General features: G+C 32.9%; 2 protein-coding genes across 2 annotated transcripts; one reads left to right on the forward strand and one right to left on the reverse strand.

Annotated features, from left to right (window-relative positions):
• Positions 1-3910: 3910 nt before the first annotated feature.
• On the reverse strand, positions 3911-11907 carry LOC134697151 (collagen alpha-1(XII) chain-like). Its single transcript, XM_063559216.1, has 5 exons — positions 11789-11907; positions 9598-10131; positions 8781-8897; positions 8176-8266; positions 3911-4444 (listed from the first exon to the last, which is right to left on the reverse strand). The coding sequence occupies exons 1-5, from the start codon at positions 11850-11852 to the stop codon at positions 4369-4371; spliced, it is 882 nt and encodes a 293-aa protein (XP_063415286.1). The 5' UTR covers positions 11853-11907; the 3' UTR covers positions 3911-4368.
• Positions 11908-14363: 2456 nt separating this feature from the next.
• LOC134697000 (collagen alpha-1(XII) chain-like) lies at positions 14364-19869 on the forward strand. Its single transcript, XM_063558998.1, has 5 exons — positions 14364-14519; positions 15279-15833; positions 16744-16806; positions 18206-18302; positions 19681-19869. Exons 1-5 carry the CDS (start codon positions 14456-14458, stop codon positions 19814-19816), a joined length of 915 nt encoding a protein of 304 aa, XP_063415068.1. The 5' UTR covers positions 14364-14455; the 3' UTR covers positions 19817-19869.
• Positions 19870-21249: the final 1380 nt, after the last annotated feature.

Below are 21249 nucleotides of genomic sequence, written 5' to 3' on the forward strand. Positions count from 1 at the left end.
CAGACTGTCTCAACTTTTTTTGTTACCGGTTTCTGAAATTGTATCATTTAGAACAAACACCACTTCTATTGTCATAGCACAACTTAACTAGAAATGTATCTTATTTTACTTGAATGTAGCTTTTAACACTTTTTCTTCTGATTTTTCGGTTGCCAGCGACTTCGGAGCAAGTTCTGTCATTCTTCTTCTCTGATAAAGTTAAGGGAGGTTATTTGTATTATCTACCTCTAAACATGTGACCACATTTTTACAGAAAAAAAACTTGGTGTTTTACTCTTCAACTTCTTTTTTGGCCTCTTTAAATTTTTTTATTCGAGCGTCACTGACGAGACTTTTCTAGACAAAACACACGTCTGGTGTAAATACAAAATTTCAATCCTGAGTATTACTATTGTCATAACAATAACACATTCAAAGAAGACCAATTTTTATTTTGTCATTATCAATTCTCCCCATCTCAGCAATAATTATTACAATTTCACCTTTATATGGAATATATACCTTTCCCAACTCATTTGATATTCAAGAGATTGCTGCTGCTACTCGGACTTTATAAAACGTTTAAACAGAAAGTTGATGAATCAAAGTAATATCAAAGAAGTTGTTGATTACTATTTTGTATTAACTTCGAAATAATCAACTAGTACACATTTAAGGTAAGGGCCAGGTGAAGCCCGCCTCTGATGCGGGATTTCTCGATGTTATGAAGGCTAGTTCGTGGCCTTGTGATGTTTCTGCACTGCGGTCGAGGGTTGTTTATATAATTACAGGGACATGTGTTTGCAGTCTTAAATCTTAAGATATCAAAATAATCTGTAAAAAAGAAGCAAAATATACCAGATATCACCAGAGACATTCGAACTCATAAGTGAATAATAAACTGAGACAATATCAGTTGTTTCAGAAGGGTAGGCTGATCCTGCAATTAAAGGGACATGTGTTTGCAGTCTTAGATCTTAAGGTCAAGTTACAGTAAATGGGCTATGTCACAGATTTTGCTAAAAATTTGCATACAACTCTGGCTCGGTGAACTTCAACTGAAAATCGAAATAATAATGCATTTATCTTATTTATCATTTGAAATATTACTGATTGAAATCTTACAAAATGGGTGAACATTTGTATAGAAAGCACATAAAATCGTCGAAAACCCTTCTAAAATTTGTCTTAAAATCGCCAAATCTCTAATTCTACTCCATAGATTTTTCTTAAAAAATTATATGTTGTATATACATAAATTTCCGTTATAATGATGCAAAAAAAAGATAGGGTCACCGACTTCGTGTTTATGGTATTCATCATTCAAAGTTGCGTTCTTTATGACAAAATCCAACAAAACGTCGAAATAATCGTAACGTTATCGCGTTGCAGGCCGTAAAACGTTGATTTTTGACGTTTTTCACAAGGAACAAGGTAACAAATTGATTATTAGACAAAAAACGGAGTCCCCATGATTATTTTATATCATTAAAACAGAAATTTATGTGTCAACAATATATAGTTTTTTAAGAAAAATCTATGGAGTAGAATTAGAGATTTGGCGATTTTAAGACAAATTTTAGAGGGTTTTTCGCCGATTGTATGTGCTTTCTATACAAATATTCACACATATTAAAAGAAATCTTCTGCAATTTTTCAGGTAATAAAAGAGATAATATATTATTTTTTTCTATTCTCAGTTGTAGTTCAACGAGCCAAGGTTGTATGCAAATTTTTAGCAAAATCTGCGATGTAGCCCATTTACTGTTCCTTGACCTTAAGATATCAAAATAATCTGTAAAAAAAAAGAAGCAAAATATACCAGATATCACCAGAGACATTCGAACTCATAAGTGAATAATAAACTGAGATAATATCAGTTGTTTCAGAAGGGTAGGCTGATCCTGCAACAGATTTGGTACTCGTCGTGTAAGTTTTACCGATCGTGTCCTTATTCTTTATTGCGACTGTGGATTTACAATGTGGGTGATAGAGCATAATTACATTTATGATAAAAGAGATACTAAAGGGACAGTCAAACTCATAAATCTAAAATAATCTGACAACGCCATGGCTAAAAATGAAAAAGACAAACAGACAAACAATAGTAAACATGACACCACATAGAAAACTAAAGAATAAATAACACGAACCCCACCGAAATTTAGGGGTGATCTCAGGTGCTCCGGAAGGGTAAGCAGATCCTGCTCTACATGTAGCACCCGTCGTGATGCTTATCCGATAAATAGTCTAATTCGGTAGGTCACATTCATGAAAGGAAAGGGAAGGGGATTGTAGTTACGACTTAAGGGACATATCCGATATCATTTGTGAAATAGAATCCATAACGGTCAACCGACTCGTGATGGCGTCCGTAAAATTTACGAAGGGATGATAATTGAAAATCGCTTAACTACTATTGCCTAAATTATTCACTGCTTGAATCATTGACTTTGAATTATCTTTTGCTTCGCTTTTTACATGCCGACCTGCGCTCATACAAATGGCACCATTCAAGAGGCTCTTACATGACCGTGTACCAGAATGACCTACTACAAAGAAGGTAACATGTGGAAAAATATAAACTCCGTAAACAAGTGTCAGTAATATGAAAATGGTCAATTCGGACGTTTCTAATTCAATTTCAAACGTTCTCTTTGTCTAAGTTGTTCCCATTTTCCTTTTTGTGCATAAATTGGAAATGCAAAATATATTTTAGTTTTGTGTCTTTTGAAATTCATATGGTTATTATTTTATAACTGAGTTATGTACCTGAATGCCTATTGTATCTGTTATATTTAAGACGTTTGATATTTGCATCAGAAGATGATGGATAAGGAGGGACTTCTGATACTTACTCGCACATCGATATTAGTGATACAAATCATTTCAGAACTGGACGAAATTTGTTTGGTCGAATTAATGTTTTTCTTGTGTAACATTTCTAGACAAGCTCCCTTTGCTGGACAACTTAATTAAGGATAACTGTTAACTACAAGACAAAAATGGAAATTAAAACATAATAAATGTAATTCTACCTCTTTCTAAAGGCTTTACGATTTCTTAACGAAGTAATACGCAGTCCTTTCCTTCTAGATGTCCAAGATATACTATTAAATGGGCTCTTTTGTGAAAGACGTAGGTTTATCTACGCTAGATAAAGCTGTGTGACCATTATAATCGATTATGTAACCCTTTACCATCATGTACTTTTTTTCCTTGGACATTGTTTCAGATTGATATACTTTGAACCTATGACTTATTAATTATCATAAAATATTTGTCAGTGGACGCTTAGTAAATAAGTGTTCATCAATTAGTCAGTAGGAATGCCTTAAGAGCTTGCACCGTAATGATTCAATACTACATTTAAACATGGTCAGACAAGTTTCATGTTTTTTCTATGACTGTTAATGACGTTTTCACACTGAATCCATTAGATGTTGCAATTGGATGTTTACAGGTAAAAATATTGTAATCTTAGATGCATGAATTTTTGTATTTGTTTCCATTGGCTTTGAACTAGTTTTCAGTAACTATGAGTACACTCAGATTTAAACTAAGTATTTTGTTTGATGTGGGGATGTATTAATACCCTGCTACGTCCGGTCTATATTTTTGTTAGATATATTTTTGCTTTGTTTCTCGATCTGATGAGTTCGGCCCTTTTCAACTATTTTTTTTAAGTTTGTTAATATGTTGAACCGTTAAACCTCCTTGACGTCAAAATAGAATGTAAACGGTCAAAACAAAAAAGTAGAAATAGTATATCTATAGAAAGAAATTCTAATAACTGGTCATTCATACATTTTATTCAGTTGGCAATAACAGTAGTGATCATGAAATTCCTAATACAAACAGAATATTTTCGCGAATTTTGACATTTTTTCATGATGTGTTTTTTTGGTGTTCGGAGTCAAATATACTTCCGTTAAGGGGGCACCGAACACCTAAGGGTGTTTACTCTTTAAAAACAGCTGAGTTTTTTTATCACACACTAATAGTAAATAGCTATCAAGCTTTTCAACGAAAACATTTATCGTTTGTCAAACTGCTTTATATTCAAATTATTACTGTAAATTGTGTGGTTCAAATATTTAGAATTTTTCATATTTATGTAAACAGGTCAAAGTAAAAATAATTTGAAAACTGTTTGAAAACTAAACGAACCAATATATGTTAGTCAAAGCGTTGGGTACATGTAGCTCCTCAACTGATATTAAGTATCTTACAGTTTTAATCTATTCATTCTGTATTGCACTCACACGGTATTGCAATATAAAATTCTACACACTAAGACTAAGTCTTCTGAATAGTGCAATATTCCTATACAAGTAAAGATATTTTGTATTTATATAGACAAGGCTTGTTCTTCTGAGATAGAATGCATCAGTTGATGAATGTTGTTTTTCGAGGTGCTTGTCCAACTATGATGTCGTCTGGTGGAGATTCTATTTTCCTTTTTCTAAAATAAAAACAGTAAAAAAGCATTAGTTATATTATATTGTGTTTTCTTGCAGGTTTTCGGCCACAGACTTGACCTCGACTTGACATCAGTTTAATGACTGCACTTTTATATTGCTATCTTTTCTGTCCTCTACAGCTTCTTACTTTTTTACTATTCGATTCGAGCGTCACTAGTGACCTTTGTTTAGGAGGCGCGCGTCTGGTATAAAAAAAGTATTCCTTGTATCTAGTGTGATTTGAGCATACCAGTCAACAAAAGAAACGATACAAAATTAATGTTGTCAATATTCTTATATTTTTCAATTTAAATTTCCTGTTAAAGTTTATTAATGTATTCAACGTCAATAAGCATCGGTGATTTTCCTTTTTTTTTCAATCCGAAACCAGTACGACGAAAATCCTGATTTTTACTTTTCATTCCAGTAATCGAGTTCTCCCTGAATCAATGATGCATTTAAATTGTTTGATGTAAATAATTGAGTTACTGCATCAGGTAAAAAATTTACCATCAAAATCAAATTCATAATTTGATGTCACGGTAACTCAAAAATAAGTATGAAGAGACTGTTGACATGATCAGAGCTGGGATGACGCACGCTGACGTCCTAAACTATTTTCACGTGGCAAAAATAACAACATCAAGACTGGTGATTCGTCTAAGGCAAACTGGTTAAACAAATGATACAGTCCTTGGATGGTGTAAACTTTCCACTAACACCATAAACCATTACACCATACACCTTGTACCATTACACCATACACGTTACACCTTTGCACCATACACCTTACACATCACATGCACCATTCCCATTCTATCTACACGATCCAAAATAACCCATAATGCAATTAAATTTCAAATATTAAGATTATTATTATTGTTTATGTTTACAATTCGAAAAAATAAAATAAAAAAAACTTCGTTTACAACCAATGAAATGTCGTACACCATCATTCACACCATTCCCGATCGCAAGTTACACAATCACACCATTCCCCAAACACCATTACACCATTCCCCTTACTCCATACACCATACACCATACACCTTACACCATTACAACATTTGCCATACACTAGTACACCATACAAAATTTTTTTGGGGAATTTTACACCAACCAAGGGCTGTAGACCACGTAGCGGCAGAGCCCATGAGATGTAACAACACCAAGACCGCGCGATTCGTCTTTTACACTTGCACAACCTTATATTAAATGCGGAAAACACGGCCCGAGGAACAACAACAGAATTTCGGGTCTGACAACTTGTCGAAGGCTCAGAAAGCATGAACTGTATCCAATACGTATCTTTGAAGGTCCACTCTTTAAACAGCGTCATAGGGGTGCAAGACTTCAATATGCTCGAGCAAGACTATGTTGGATGTTGCACACCTGACGGCATATCCTGTTAACAAATAAGTCCTGATTTGCCCTCCGTTTAGTGGTGGACGAATGAGAGTTTACAATATCCAAGGTGAACGTTTTTCGGATCCTTGTGTCAAGAAAACAGATCGCTTAGGAGGCAGAAGTGTGATGGTAAGGGGTGGAAGATGTCACAACGGTTCCATACAGTTAAAAAACATAAATGATAACTTGAACCCTTTTGATATAGGGAAGAACCTATTTGGCCCTATTATCCTGCCTTTTATTCAACAATGCAGTTTCAACCATGTTTTTCAACAGGAGAACGCTAGGTGTCATGTGACAAGGATTTGTTTGGACTATCTTGAACTTAACCATATTCGAGTTTTTCCATAGCCAACATTATCACCGTATCTTTCTCCTATCGAAAGTAATTGGATCAACTTCGAAGACGTTTTCGAGGAAGGCAAAATTTACCGGAACCGCTACCAGGTTTTCGTTTAGGAGTGGAACAAAATCCCCCAAGCCAAGATTATGAATTTGATTGTAGCTTTGCATCGTATGTGTGAATCTGTGGTAGCTGTGAGAGGCGGTCATGTTCGATAATAATTCTGCAAACTGAAATTCCGGATAATGACTTTGATCCGTACGTATTCAGTCCTGGTAATGTCAGGGACGCTATTTTTTGTTACTGTGTCACGAACAATGCTATAACAAACGTATTTTATCTATCTGTTTTTGTGTTCTTCTAAACGTTAATATAATATTAATATTTTTGATTTAAATGTTGTATCGTGTCTTTTGTTGACTAGTATATGTTAAAGTCTACTAAATCGTTATACGGTGTGTCGTTTTTTGAAAATAAGGTCAATTGATTTTCGTAGATATCTTTTGCCATGGATCACAGTAAAATTGTACTTTCGTGGATATTTGATTTCAGGGTTAAGCCAATGTCTGTATAAAAGTACTTAGAACATTTATACTTCGTGGAACATTTGAATTCGTGGTTAATCGATATCCCATTGTATTTTGAGAATCTCACTGTCTTATTATTTTAAAGTGCTGTGAACTACATATATTTCACAACTCGTTCGCTATGCCCGTGTCTGTTGTGACGGTTTTGATTTTAACGAACGTAGTCTATGTATTACTGTTAAATTATAAAGCCAGGGGTTTCGTTACCACAAATTACTTGAAACCTTTACTAAATTCGTCCATAGATATAAAGACTTGGTTTTAAAGTTTGGTTTGACCTGAAGAAACTTTTTTCAAACAGGATAGCACATACTCATTTTTACGGAAATGTTGCTTACCGTGCCCGGAAATTTATAAAAAAAAAACCTTGTAAACTTATCGATCCTTTAAGTAAACTTATTCTAAAAGGTTACCAATTCAACACTGTAATAAATCATTGAATATTGTTTTATTGGTATTAATATTCGATTTTATTTATCAATAATTTGAAAGCAAACTGAATATTCTTCTTCTATACATATATACACATTCATTGATCTACACTCTGTCGATAAATGTACTTTGGAATTGCACAAGGTCATGCTTTTCTCTGACTGTTTATGACGTCCTTACACTAAATCCATTGGATATTGGATGTATACTGATTGCTAATTTAGTATTAGGGGCATGATTTTTTTTTAATTAGTTGTTAGTGGCTTTGAACTAGCTGTCATTAATTGTGATTACTCTCAGATCTGAAGTAAGTGTCTTTTTGTTGTTGTGATATACAAGTACATAGCCACGTCCACTCTGTATAGTATTTCTATTTGTATCTGATCAGTTAAGCCTTTCTCGAATGATTTTTATAGCTCGTTCTAATGTTGTACTGTAACAACACTGTCCATCGTTAGGAGAGGGTTGGGATCCCGCTAACATGTTTAACCCCGCCACATTCTATAGTTATTTGCCTGTCCCAATTCAGGAGCCTGTAATTCAGTGTTTGTCGTTTGTTAATGTGTTACATATTTTTTTTTCGTTTGTTTTTTTATACTTAAATTATGTAGCTAGTTTTATCGTTTGAATTGTTTTAAATTTCAAATTTCAGGGCGTTTTAAAGCTGACTATGTGGTATGGGCTTTGTCCATTGATGTAGGCCGTACGGTGACCTATAGTTGTTAATTTCTGTGTCATTTGGACTCTTGTGAAGAGTTGTCTCATTGGCAATCATGTCACATCTTCGTTTTTATATTCAATATTTTTGATAATGTTTTTTCTTTCTTTTATAGAATGAACAATTGGTATGAATTCGATTTATTAATATATATGCAAAAGAGCAAAAATATGACACATATGAAACGGACTTTTTTAGTTTTAATCGTTTAAAACCTCTATGTCACATGTGATAGAATACACATACCTTGAACACTTCCGTCGTAAAACAAGAAACAGCAATAACAAAGACAAAAGACTTATGGATGCAGTTACACCAGCAATTATTCCTGTCTTCCCTACAACAAAAGGCATGTAGGAGTTTCATTCTGCTGTTGTTATTCAAGCATTTTATATTTATTACCAATAGTTACTTCTGCTGGTAATATATTGGTTGATTTCTAATAACACTAGGGTCTTGTATTGGCTGCTTGCAATATGTACATTAAAAAAAAATATTATTCTCACATCAGTTTTAAGTATTGATAAATATTACAAAGCAATTGTATATATTGAAGCAGCTAACAAAACCCACTTAACTTTGAGACTTAAGAAAAGACTCTGAAAGTATTTCTAAATATATATTTAAATAAAATATATCATATATTTTATCTTTTGACGAGTTCGAATCACACATGTGGAAGGTATGCTTGACTACAATTTTAATTGACAAGGACTATCAATTTTCCGACCGAAGATCAGTGGTTCTCCGGCACTCGGCTTCATCAGACAATAAAAATTCATCAAAGTGTCATTAAACACCAATTAATCAATATGTTTTTCCTAAGATAGATTTAATATATTTTTAGTTACCCTTATCTTCGCTCGAGGTTTTAGCTGAATAATTAGTAACGAGGATTGTGGTACTATGTGGAGTTGTACTTGGTTCCTGCGGACAGTTGTTAACAATGTGATGTGTAGCACTGGGATCTGTAAAAATAGAATAACAGATAACTAAAACGAAGAAAGTTCATTCTCAGAACTGTAAATCCGACAAGTGTATGACAAATAAATAGGTTAACGTTCAGTTGAAGATCTGCTGTTTTCGTGTTAACGGCGACCATCTTGAAAATGCAATATCCCAATTGCAAAACTGCACATGCTGGTCAGCATTATGGTATAGTTCTATTAATATTGATCATAAAATTCCGAGATACAAGCTGGACAAAAAAAAGTTGAAGAAAATAGTAAAAAAACACAGAAACTTATAATAACAGTATGTCACCCAAACGCCGTTGAGGGTGTCATAACGAGACGTAACTGTGTTCAGATGCCATTTCCGTAGGTTGGAAATTTATCGTGGTCAAAATATCTTTGTAATTTTTAAGGCCTAAAGCGTGTATGCAATGTCATTGGAAAAAAATCAAGCAAAATCAATTTGAATTCAATTGACGTTAAAATAATGTATCCCAGTTTTTAAAAACATTTAAATAAATATATTGAAACTGTGTGTCGACAATTTCGGAATTAATGCATTAGACTAGTGATGCGTTTAGTGAATAGAAAAGGTTGACAAAAATAAATTCCCTGTTTCTTTACTATATTTGCAACAAACTTTTGCAAAAAAAGGATACTTTGATGACCAACAACCTATATATAGTTGTCTCTGGGTCTTATCATAGTCACTCACCTAAAACTGGTACCATAACTGGAACTAGATTACATATATACTCAAATCCACCAACGGTATACACATTTTCACTTTTGCCTGCAATGTCGAATATTTCAGATCTATGTGTGAAATCGCCAACGCCTACTCCATACACAGTAACATTATTATTTCTAAGCAGCTCCGCAGAATGTTTAGTACTTATCCGGTCATTTGAATCTCCATCAGTTAAAGTTACTACCACTTTTTCTGCGTTACTTCTACTTCCGTTTTGAAGATTAAACAATGCCCGGGAATAGTCTAAAGCCTTTGCAGTATTTGTACTGGCTCCAATACCTTTATGAATGTGCTTAATAGCATTTAGTAGCGACTGTTTGTTTATATAAGTATCAAAGTCGAACACACCAATAGGCTTTTTGTCATACAAAACCACAGAAACTTGAATATCTTGGGTTCCTATTCTTAAGAAATTTGTAATGTTGTACACGAAATCTATTGAATGTTGAAATTGTGTAGGGCTTATACTTGCCGATGTATCAATGAGAAATACAATATCTGCAAAATACATATTTATGTTTTATATTCTATGTGTGTACATATATATGTAAATTTATATACCATTTTTTATAGTCTCTCATAACTCTTTTTAGAGTGGCTCTTGTTTTATATAGGAAATTGTAATATTATGTAAAATATTTGTTTTATAAGATAAAATATTGCTTGTCTTGTCTTGTCTATAAAACGTTTTATTCAATGTTGTGGATTTTTTGTTTATTTTTATCGTGATTAAGATGATAACATGTAATGTTGACTGTTGTACCCCTATTTTCGACAGTTTTTTTCTGGGTTTTTTTCACACATAGTGTCATTATATTGGAATTTTATACGACTATAATACAGGAGAGAGATTTAGCTAACTATAAAACCAGGTTTCATCCACCATTTTCTCATAAAAATGCCTGTACTAAGTCAGGAATATGTCCATTCGTTTAATGTGTTGAGCTTTTGATTTTGCCATTTGATTAGGGACTTCTGTTTTGATTGTTCCTCGGAGCTCAGTTTTTTTGAGATTTTACTTTTTATATGATGAATTATTTGTCATGATACATTTATTGAATATTCATTAGGTTTTTTATTTTTTTTACATTCTTTTGATATCTTTATGATTCCCCTAACCAGAAAAATTAAGTTGAAATAGAAGTAAATTACCAAAATGAAAACATCCATTTGTGAAAATTTTCTCCTGGAATATCTCAGGTTACTTGTCCTAGTTGTGATTGGGGCTGTACTTTTAGTCCTTTTGGAATAATATCAGCCTTCAAAGTATTTAACGTTTATATTTTAACGTAACGTGCGTCGAGACGTGTGGCGGAATACAACGTTTGACAACGTCTTTAAAAAAAAAGACAGAAAGATAAGAAAATCCATCAAGAAAATTGTAGAAAAAACATAGACTCTAATTGAAAGACTGAGCAACAGGTGTGATATCATATGCTTCAGAAAGGTAAGCAGATGATGCTCCGAACGTGGCTACCGTTACGTTGATTGTCAAAATTTGCATCTAGTGCAATAAAATTGGTACCGCTTTTTAAAAATACTTAGTACTACTTTCCATTAAATATAAATTCTATGAAATGAAGGTTTTTCAGAAACAATAGCATCTCAGAATTTCGATAAAACAAAATCCACATTCTGAATGACGAAAAACAAATTTAAATACATTGTATAATTCATTATGATACGTTATTTTGGTTGGCTATGACAGCAATCTCACGTCATTTCATTTCCAAATGAAATGTTCATTATGACAGTAGCTCCCGCAATAAAGTGCTTCAAACAAAGTTACTTCGGTCAAGGCTTTTACACCCAAATGAAATTTTTTTTAAAACTTGCAATTCTTAAATGAACACTTCACCTTTCAATTTTTATTTTTTTAAACTTTCAGATTTTTTCAGAATGGTTTGCTGATTTCTTACCTTCATGAAAATATCCAAATGTATTAAATTATAAAATAGCAACTTTTCAAGACAAAACATATTATTCCATTAAAGGATACGACTCGGAAAATCTGTCTGTTCAGTATGTAGGAAAGAGCATTACTGTCTTTCTTGTAACATTTTTTTAATACAATTGCCCGAAACTTATTGAATACAGAATTTTCGTAAATTTTTTTAAGGTTCTCTTTATTAAAATTAGAAAAAAGATACAATACCTTTCTTTATTCCCATAACAGAACATAAAATATTGAATATTACTACAGCAATTATCCGGTACATTTTTCATATTGTAATTCCTATAAACATTAGGCTTCCGTTTGAGATAAACGGTGATTTCACTTCTATTGATTATTGATTTGTACAATTTGCATTTCAAAACTTGTCATTTAATCAAACAATTTTATATACATTTATTTGATCTTTGACCGTTGTATAGGTATAGAATTCTTTTATCACTAACTAGTTTCACTGTGTCTATAGTCCGCAGAGAGATCTTTCCCTATAAATATATACGCACAAATATCCTTGTTACACTTGTGGCGATTCTAAAAAGATAAAATTTATTATGTTGTAAAGTTTATGAAATTGAAGATAGTCTAAAGCGGGTGAAATATTTCGTGCATATTCAAATATAACAGCACATGGAATGTAGGATCACAAAAGGCGAGCATGAACTGTTCAACGCGAGTGGCTGCTAGCTTGAGCCTGGTTCAACGAACTTCTTTTTATCATTTTTTTCAAATATACTCGAAAAACAAGATAAATCAAACTTCTCTCTTAAAAGAAGGATATTCAAAAGACTTGTATTATCAAGAAGAAAGAGATATTTGTTTTCGTCACAGATAATGGTTGAATATCAACCATTCGACTACTACAATTATCAAATTCCTGTCCTAGATTTCATTCAAACTTTTTATAAGTCTTCCCCTTTGAAACATATGCGACAAATACCTTAAATAATTCAGGTCTTGCATCTACATTTATAAATGTTTACTAGTATGTATTTTCTTTAGTCTATCCTGCATAAGGAAAACGAGATCGGTTAACACATTCTGTATGATAAAACACAATTCAGAATATCTTAGTATTTCGTATCGGAACATTTTTCATCGAAACTAATAAGGCAATAATTTATAAAAAGAAGATGTGGTATGATTGCCAATGAGACAACTATCCACAAAAGACCAAAATATGACTTAAAACCCTCAATTATAAGAAGATCTAAGAATTTATCATTTTGCATTTAGCATTATATCAGGGTATAAATTAGATTTATTTGATATGACTGGTGCCTTTCATGGTTGTATTTAATACACACACCATTTAATTGCTAATTCCACTTGGAACCCATATTTTTGCGCGTATCTCCTGTAAGTCATTGCATAATTAACGTCATACCGAAGAAGGGTTATACAATACAGAATAATGCGCGAAAAATTAGCAGAATAGAGGGGAGATGAACAAGCAATAAAGAATAGAGAAGGATGGGGTGCTACAAAATAAAGAATAGAGAAGGATGGGGTGCTACAAAATAAAGAATAGAGAAGGATGGGGTGCTACAAAATAAAGAATAGAGAAGGATGGGGTGCTACAAAATAAAGAATAGAGAAGGATGGGGTGCTACAAAATAAAGAATAGAGAAGGATGGGGTGCTACAAAATAAAGAATAGAGAAGGATGGGGTGCTACAAAATAAAGAATAGAGAAGGATGGGGTGCTACAAAATAAAGAATAGAGAAGGATGGGGTGCTACAAAATAAAGAATAGAGAAGGATGGGGTGCTACAAAATAAAGAATGGAGAATAATTTGCAGAGAATATATAAAAAAAAGAAGATGAAGATTATAGCCTAACAAAGTTATATATAATAACAGAAATAACCGTCCATCCAGACCGTATAGAACCCTCAACGAAATCACGAGACCATTGATTTATTTTGTCGGACTCAAGACGTCTCGAGTTGATAAACAATGAAATCAATAATCATATTACAAGAGAGAATCATGGAACTTAAAGCTAGTTTTCTTATGGTCATCAAAATCAATAGGGTATAATTCCATGATTAAGTATATAACATGAGATAAAAGTAACTACATTTTGGTACTTAAATTTTAAAAAAAAACTGTAATAAACTTTATTCTATAGTCCAATAGATGATTAAGGGACAACATCAAAAGTTCAATGTAGGATAAAAAAAAAAAAAACGTAATTAATATAGTTTTTTCACTGACCCCCTACCCCCCCCCCCCCCCCCCCCCCTTTAACTTAATTTGGGAAAAATTGATGGACCAATAAGGATATATATAAAATCGATGTCAATTAAACAAAACTTGCAGCACTTTTGACGCCCCCCCCCCCCCCAAACTATTTGAATTTAGTTTTTCATCCTTCATTGTTTTTCATGTCGCCCCCAAGATAAATTATGTGTGTGCATGTAAATATCCCTATTATAAAATATAATCTGTACATATATGGAGCACACTTATAAAAGAAAGAAAAAACAAGTGCATGCATACTAAATATAGTGACGTTGGACATTTCATGATGCAGACGGAGAGCCTTTTCCACCTGCAAATAAATATACCAAGCCAAAAACACGTCTTTATATTCAGTCAGATTTACAGTATAGGGATCAATAATATAAGTATTAAGTTAATGTATGGTAAGTATATACTGAAGATTTAAATGTACATTGCACCAATGACTCTGTGCACCTTTAATCCGATGTAATCCCCTTAATCTCTTTAATGTGAAAGACTAATTCCATTTCTGTGTATTTTATTAGTATCAACGTCAAAACAAAACCTTTAAGATATATGGTTATATTGTGTAAAGAAAACTATGATAAAACATCATAAAAATATGAATTATTAGTTTAAATGACATGATTCCAAGTAGGATTTTTCTTTGGATTGTTATTTTTCCATCAAATGTTTACTTGTTAAAAGGTAATGTAATATAGGTACTTTCTGGTACAAAAAAAATATTAACTAACCACTGCGTGTCCTCATGAGAGCAGAATAATAACATAACAGACTAAACATTCAACTATTAACATGATTTTAATGATTGAGTTGAAGAGAGAGAGACAAATTTATATAACAAAATTACCATTTACTTAAAACATGTCTTTTACTGAGATCCCATAGCTGCATGTAGAAATTATAAACAAGCGAGAACCCATACGTGAAAAAAAAATTTGGAAACCAATTATGTTAAGCTGAGACTACTGTTAAGCTAGTACCAGTTTAACCAAATTAATGAAGTTTTCATTGTTTTATCATTTTAAAGGCTGTACGTAAAATGTATTTGCGTGAACTTTAAAGTATCTTAGGTATACGTCAATTAGGTAGTAATTAAGCAACCCAACAACACAAAATATCTTAAACACATATGGAGGTAACATAAAGCCATCATGCAAACAATTATCCATACATGTCAAATAGACATGTCAAAAAAGATAAATGTCAAATCAGTCTTACATTTTTATCTTGTTTTTGACATTTTTCTCTGTTCTATATAATGTCTGTCCATTTTTCTCTATTCCCAATATTTAAGCATGTCATTTTTTCTTTATTCTTTAATTATTTGGTCCATTTTTCTCTATTCTTTTAATTGTCCTATTATTCTCGAGTCTGTAAACCCCCATATCCACACCCTCATTTATATGACTAATTTAACATTATATACATGTACACATATTGCAGATGTAGTTTTCGTGGTGGATAAGTCAGCCAGTTTGTCAGCAGAGGATTTCTCAGAAGCTGTAGATTTTATATACAATGTGACTAAATTCATCACAGTTGGTTCAACTGCGACTCAATTCTCGGTAGTGACGTTTTCTAGCGATATCACAGAACGTTTTGATTTGAACGACTACTCAACAAATGCTACGATACTAAATGCTATTAGTGGCCTCAAAAGTATCACACCAAGTGGTAGCACGTACACATACGATGCTTTAACTTTTGTACGGACGTCTTCCTTCTTATCTTCAAAAGGAAGTCGTTCTAATGCAGATAAGACTGTTATTATATTGACCGATGGACAATCCGTCAATTACCCGAGAACTGCAACAGAAGCTGATTTACTCAAAACTAATCTTGGTGCGGAGGTATTCTCCATTGGAATAGGCTCAGCTATATCAGCCAGTAATGTTGAGTTATTAAGTATGTCCAGCGACCCTGATTCGTATTATTCCCATCACGTGGAGTCATATATCGATCTGTGTAGTCTTATTCCGACCGTCGTTCCTAAGATCGGTAAGTAAAACATTATATTAGAACCTGTGTTTGCAGTGAAAGCCATTTATAGATTTGTTTTATCCAAGTATTGTCTTGGATTGTTAAAGTAATCTTTTTCTAATTCACAAGGACACAATTGTGGTATCTACGAGATCTATAAGACAAGTTAGTATGAACATAAGGAGGCGTGGTGTGATACCAAAGAAACAAAGATATAAGACATGGTTGTTACTGATTTCTGATTTAAGCTAAAATTTAAAAAAAAATTAAAAAAAAAACACACACACAAAACAAAACAATTGAGGCAAAAGGAAGCCCTGAACAGATCCGTGGTTTTGGACAGTCACATACCTATGCGTGGCGGGGTTAAACATGTTGAACGTTATATCGTCCTTTATCCTTCTCTAACCTGGTACAGTGTTTTGATAAAAAGACATAAGAATAAACTACAAAACCAAAGTCGTCCGCTCAGCAGATCGACACAAAGCAACTCAATAAATGGCAAAAATCTAATTCGATTTAAAATGTGCAATTGTAAGTGTTATCGCTGACCAAAGCCCAATATCAACTAATAACCAGATCTAATTTTTATAAACCAGAATTTCATGAGGACTTGTGTATCAAATCTGTTTCAATTCATTCAAAATTAGCTTCTTAAAGAATTGACCATGTGATATAACTTAAATAAGGACATGCCATAAATCAGTTGTTATAAAAAAAATCATATGAAATAGATGAAAGCAATTAAAGTTAACCAGATGGTCCTTAACTAGGAGAAATCCAGGTACCGCATAGTCTGTTACAAAGGGGTCATCAGACATGAAAGATATGAAACAATTTAATTGAGAAAACGGCATGATTTATAAAAAGAACAATTTGCTACATTTGATGAGACTATATATTTAAATTAAATGCTGTTTTTATTTAGATCCAACAGTTACTCCTGATGCTGTTAGTGGGTGTCCAGCGGCTGCAGCATCAACTTCTCCAGGTAATCTTAACATGGTAAACAAATGCTTTTTGCGATAGTAATAACATGCAGAAAAGGATCAGCTTACCCTTCCGAAGCACTTGAGATCATTACAGGTTGTTGGTAGGGTTCATGCTGTTCAGTCTTAGTTTTCTGTTTTGTAGACTTGTTTTTCTTTACGATGATTTTCATTTTTTCCATGATGGTGTTTACTTGCAATTGCGACTTTGTTGTTCCTTCTGTTGTCGTCTGCCGCACTTTTTTCTGCAGATTGTTTGAAGAATATACAAGAATCTAAAGTATATACATGACACTATAAAAGAATATTAAACGTATATCCAATCTTTTAAAATCATAACCTTACATTGTACTTTTAAAAACAATTCTCGGGATATTCTAGTCTGACATGGCCTCAGTCTTCTTTAAACTAAGTGTTACTGTGTTTTTGTTAATTTTACATATGCAAGAGGTATAAGGGTATAGTTGAGATCTCACAATATATGTTTAACCCTGCCGCATTGTAGCGCCTGTCCAAAGTCAGGAGCCTCTGGCCTTTGTAAGTCTTGTATGTTTTTAGATTTTAGTTCATTTATATGTGTTGGAGTTAAGTATGACGTCCTTTTTACTGAACTATTACACATTTTCATCAAGGGGCCAGCTGAGGTCCACCTCTGGGTGCGGGATTTTCTCGCTGCATTGAAGACCTTGGTGGCCTTCGGTTGTAATCTGCTCTTTTGTCGGGTTGTTGTCTCTTTGACATATTTCCTATTCCCATTCTCAATTTTAAATTATCATTGCATGCATATTTTACTTTTGCTATTCACCCTGTTATTAACACTTAAACAAGTTTGAATTACCACACATTGCTTAAGATAGTAGTACAGTTACTTTTTTTTGAACTGATAGTTGAAATCATTATATATATTAGTTCATAAAGCATCAATTGATATACTACACTGTAAAAATGGTGCTATGATCATAAACACTAATCTAAGCACATATCTTTCTCTTTTTTTACACGTTTTGGTCTAAGTATGTTTAGGTTGACAATATGCTAAGAATTGTGTTTAAGATCGAGTTTTGCTCAGAAATTAGTGGGTTTTTCTTAATTTTAACTTTAATTATAAAACAGATTTTAAAGTGTTTAAATTCAAAACATGTCTATACTTTGCTGACTGACAAATTTGCATAAAACTAGAAATGTTATCCAAGTGTTTATTTTCTAAGCACGATTTTTACAGTTTATCTTTTTTATACAAATGAAAAAAATCATAATTCACATTGAAATTTGGGAGATCCATTCGTTTGAAGTGTTTGTGCTTTTAATTTTGCCATTTGATAAGGGACTTTTTCTTTTTGAATTTTTTGCGTAGGTCGGTATTTTTATTATTTTACTTTTAAGATATATTTTGTTTTCCAGATGATAACACAGTAGTAGTAGCCGGAGTGGCGGCTGCAGCAGCTGTAGCAGGAATAGGCCTTACCGCACTTATTGCCTCTTTACTTGAAAAGAAAGTGTAAGTGATTATATACGTTAACAGTGGTGTTTGTTTTTTTTTTTCGCTTTTTCAACTGAGTTTTGTAGTCTGTTCTAGTCTTGTACTTTTACACCTATGTCCTAGCAAAGGGGAGGGTTTTGCGCTTGCAAAATAGTTCAACCCCATCATATTCTATATGTGCATGTCCCATGTCAGGAGCATGTAGTTCAGTTGTTGTCGTTGGTTCATGTCTGCTATAAAATAAAATTGAGAATGGAAATAGGGGATGTGTCAAAAAGACAACAACCTGACCAAATAAAAAAACAACAGCAGAAGGTCACCAACAGGTCTTCAATGTAGCGAGAAATTTTATAGCCGACTGTACTGTATGGGTATTTCTCATTGTTGAAGTTCTGTAAAGTTACTAATAGTTGCTTTCATCCACTGCATTTGAACACTGTTGGATAGTCGACCCATTGGCAAGCATCCCACATTTCCAAAGTAATTTTCATATAAAATCATTGTGTATACAGTAAGTTAGCGATATGTTCTTTTGGCATGTATAGGGGCCAGCTGAAGGACGCCTCCGGGTGCGGGAATTTCTCGCTACATTGAAGACCTGTTGGTGACCTTCTGCTGTTGTTTTTTTTATTTGGTCGGGTAGTTGTCTCTTTGGCACATTCCCCATTTCCATTCTCAATTTTATAGTTTACAGGTACTAGATGATATTTCACTCAATTAAGTTTATTGACAGTGTTGTGCTAATTTAAAACTTATCAAAATATATTTGTCTTAAAAGTAATGATTACCTTTTTCATAAAAGGTTTCCTATTCCTTCAACTGCTGAATTTCATTCAAAAATTTAAATACGATTTTTTTGGCATTGAAAACTTATGATTTTTGAACTACAAGAAATGTTAAATAAAGACTCATCAAAGATAATAGGCTTATAATATTTTACGCGCATTTCGTCAACACAAAACTCGTCAGTGGCGCTCTCAATGTTAATTCGTTTGATGGTCAAATTCATCATGGAGTTAAACAGCATAGATAAACAAATTTTGCTGTTCGGTGTGATTCAAGGCTCCATGTTGGAGACCGTCCTTTGACCTACAATTGTTCACTTTTACAAATTGTGACTTGGATGGAGAGTTGTATCATTGGCACTCATACCACATCTTCTAATACCTATAAGGTATACAAATTTATGTAAAGCAAATCTAGTTTGAGATTTATTTGTGGGAGATAAATACCAATCTTTTATATTATATAATGTTGATTTTGTTTTAATTTTAACATTGTTGTGTATAAATGTGTAGAAATGTAGCAGATACACCTCGTTTACCTGACCTAATTTGAATGAATCGATTCCTATAATCAAATTGAAATGATATATGTATTTCAACATTTTTTTCAGGAGGGGATTATTTGGTAAAAACAACAAGGTAGATCCCTATGACAGTATGACCAGACAAGGAACAAACAGAGCCATTTTTGATGCTAATGCCCTGAATGATCCCTCAGCCAGAGAAGTACCAGCTCCAGATGTTTGAAAAGCGAAAAGTTTTTACATAAGATTCAATCTATTTTTTCTCGAAGGAAATAAAATCCGTTCCAATCTAATGTATTTCTTGAAGAGCTAACCCCAGCACTGATAGATTTTTTTTCTGGGCCAGATATTTTGTTCTATCATAACAATACTTACTACACGTTTAATATTTTTCGTAGCAGCTCTTTTATTTGCAATATCTGTTTCAAAAATGACGACAGATACTAATATTAGTATGTTCCAATTGTAGTTAACCCTATCCCGTCCTCTTAACCTCGAATTCGACCTACCGAATTAGACATACCACCAGCGTTTATACTTTCAGTAGCAACACGGCATGTGCCTCATGTTGAGCAGAATTTGCTTAGCCTTTCCCTGTTTTTGATGGGATTCGAGTAGTTTTTTGTTCTATTGTTTGTCTTTTGGTCGTACACCGATTTTTAGGGTGTTTTTTGTGTCATGCTGTTGTCATTTTTTTTTTTGAATTTTGAGTTGGAATATCCTTTTGGTATATTTTTCATCTCTTTAAAAAAAAAAGAAGATTAAGTTACCATAACTGGAAAATGTTAAACTTTTCCTAAGAGATTGATTTCTCTATCAATTGGTATGAACATTTCCCTTACAAATGCAAAAACCACTCATTTGACGAAAAGAAATATTTGGAAGACGATATATTTGTAAAAAAGTAGACATTTTATTTTTCTCATTGATATGTGCACACATTTTTTTAAGCTTTTTGCATCATCGTGTTTTCTTGTACCAGTTCTCACGTTACTGTATGCAATCTACTTTTATATCAACCATGTCATATGTGTTATTATTGTTATGATTGCACGTCTATTGTTGTTATTTGATTCCATTAAAGTTGTAAATAAATTGTTCTTCGCAAAAAAATTACAAGTTACAAAAAAGTAAAAAACAAACCAATGCAAAAAACAAATACAGGAAAACATTCGTTGTCAATACGACGAACAAGATCGTATATATTCTAAAAATATTTTTGATTTCATGTTCCACTTATAAGTTATATGTGCTTTAACCATAATGTGTCCACACTAAACAGAACCTGCTGTGAATTATAAAATAAAATATATGCTACTGGATGTTAACCAAATAATAATAAACCTACCAACAAGTGAATAAAAGGCGAAACAAAATATGAGCGAAAAATCAAATATAAATAGTAGGCAGTAGTTGTGACAGTACAGTGAAACATTTTCCTCGAACTAAAGCTTCTTTTTTTATATCAAAACGTAGGCAATGGTAAAAGATATGCAACATACATTGTTGTCAATAACATGAATTTAATGAACTGTCATACAAGTAAGAGGTTTAGCTAGCTAGCTGTAAAACAAGGTTCAAGCCATAATTTTCTACATCAGAAAATGCCTGAACCAAGTCGAGAATATGACAGTTCTTATCCATTCGTTGGATGTG

This window comes from Mytilus trossulus, chromosome 14 (assembly GCF_036588685.1).
Source record: "Mytilus trossulus isolate FHL-02 chromosome 14, PNRI_Mtr1.1.1.hap1, whole genome shotgun sequence".
Lineage (NCBI taxonomy): Eukaryota > Metazoa > Mollusca > Bivalvia > Mytilida > Mytilidae > Mytilus > Mytilus trossulus.

Bases quoted from the DNA above. Each gene is read 5' to 3' on its own strand.
- LOC134697000 (XM_063558998.1), top strand. From the start codon at position 14,456: ATGATTCCAAGTAGGATTTTTCTTTGGATTGTTATTTTTCCATCAAAT. The intron at 16,807-18,205 runs GTAATCTTAACA...TTTGTTTTCCAG, and splicing joins TGCAGCATCAACTTCTCCAG to ATGATAACACAGTAGTAGTA. The intron at 18,303-19,680 runs GTAAGTGATTAT...CATTTTTTTCAG, and splicing joins TCTTTACTTGAAAAGAAAGT to GAGGGGATTATTTGGTAAAA.
- LOC134697151 (XM_063559216.1), bottom strand. From the start codon at position 11,852: ATGTACCGGATAATTGCTGTAGTAATATTCAATATTTTATGTTCTGTT. The intron at 10,132-11,788 runs GTATTGTATCTT...TGTATTTTGCAG, and splicing joins TGTTATGGGAATAAAGAAAG to ATATTGTATTTCTCATTGAT. The intron at 8,898-9,597 runs GTGAGTGACTAT...CTATTTTTACAG, and splicing joins AGTTATGGTACCAGTTTTAG to ATCCCAGTGCTACACATCAC.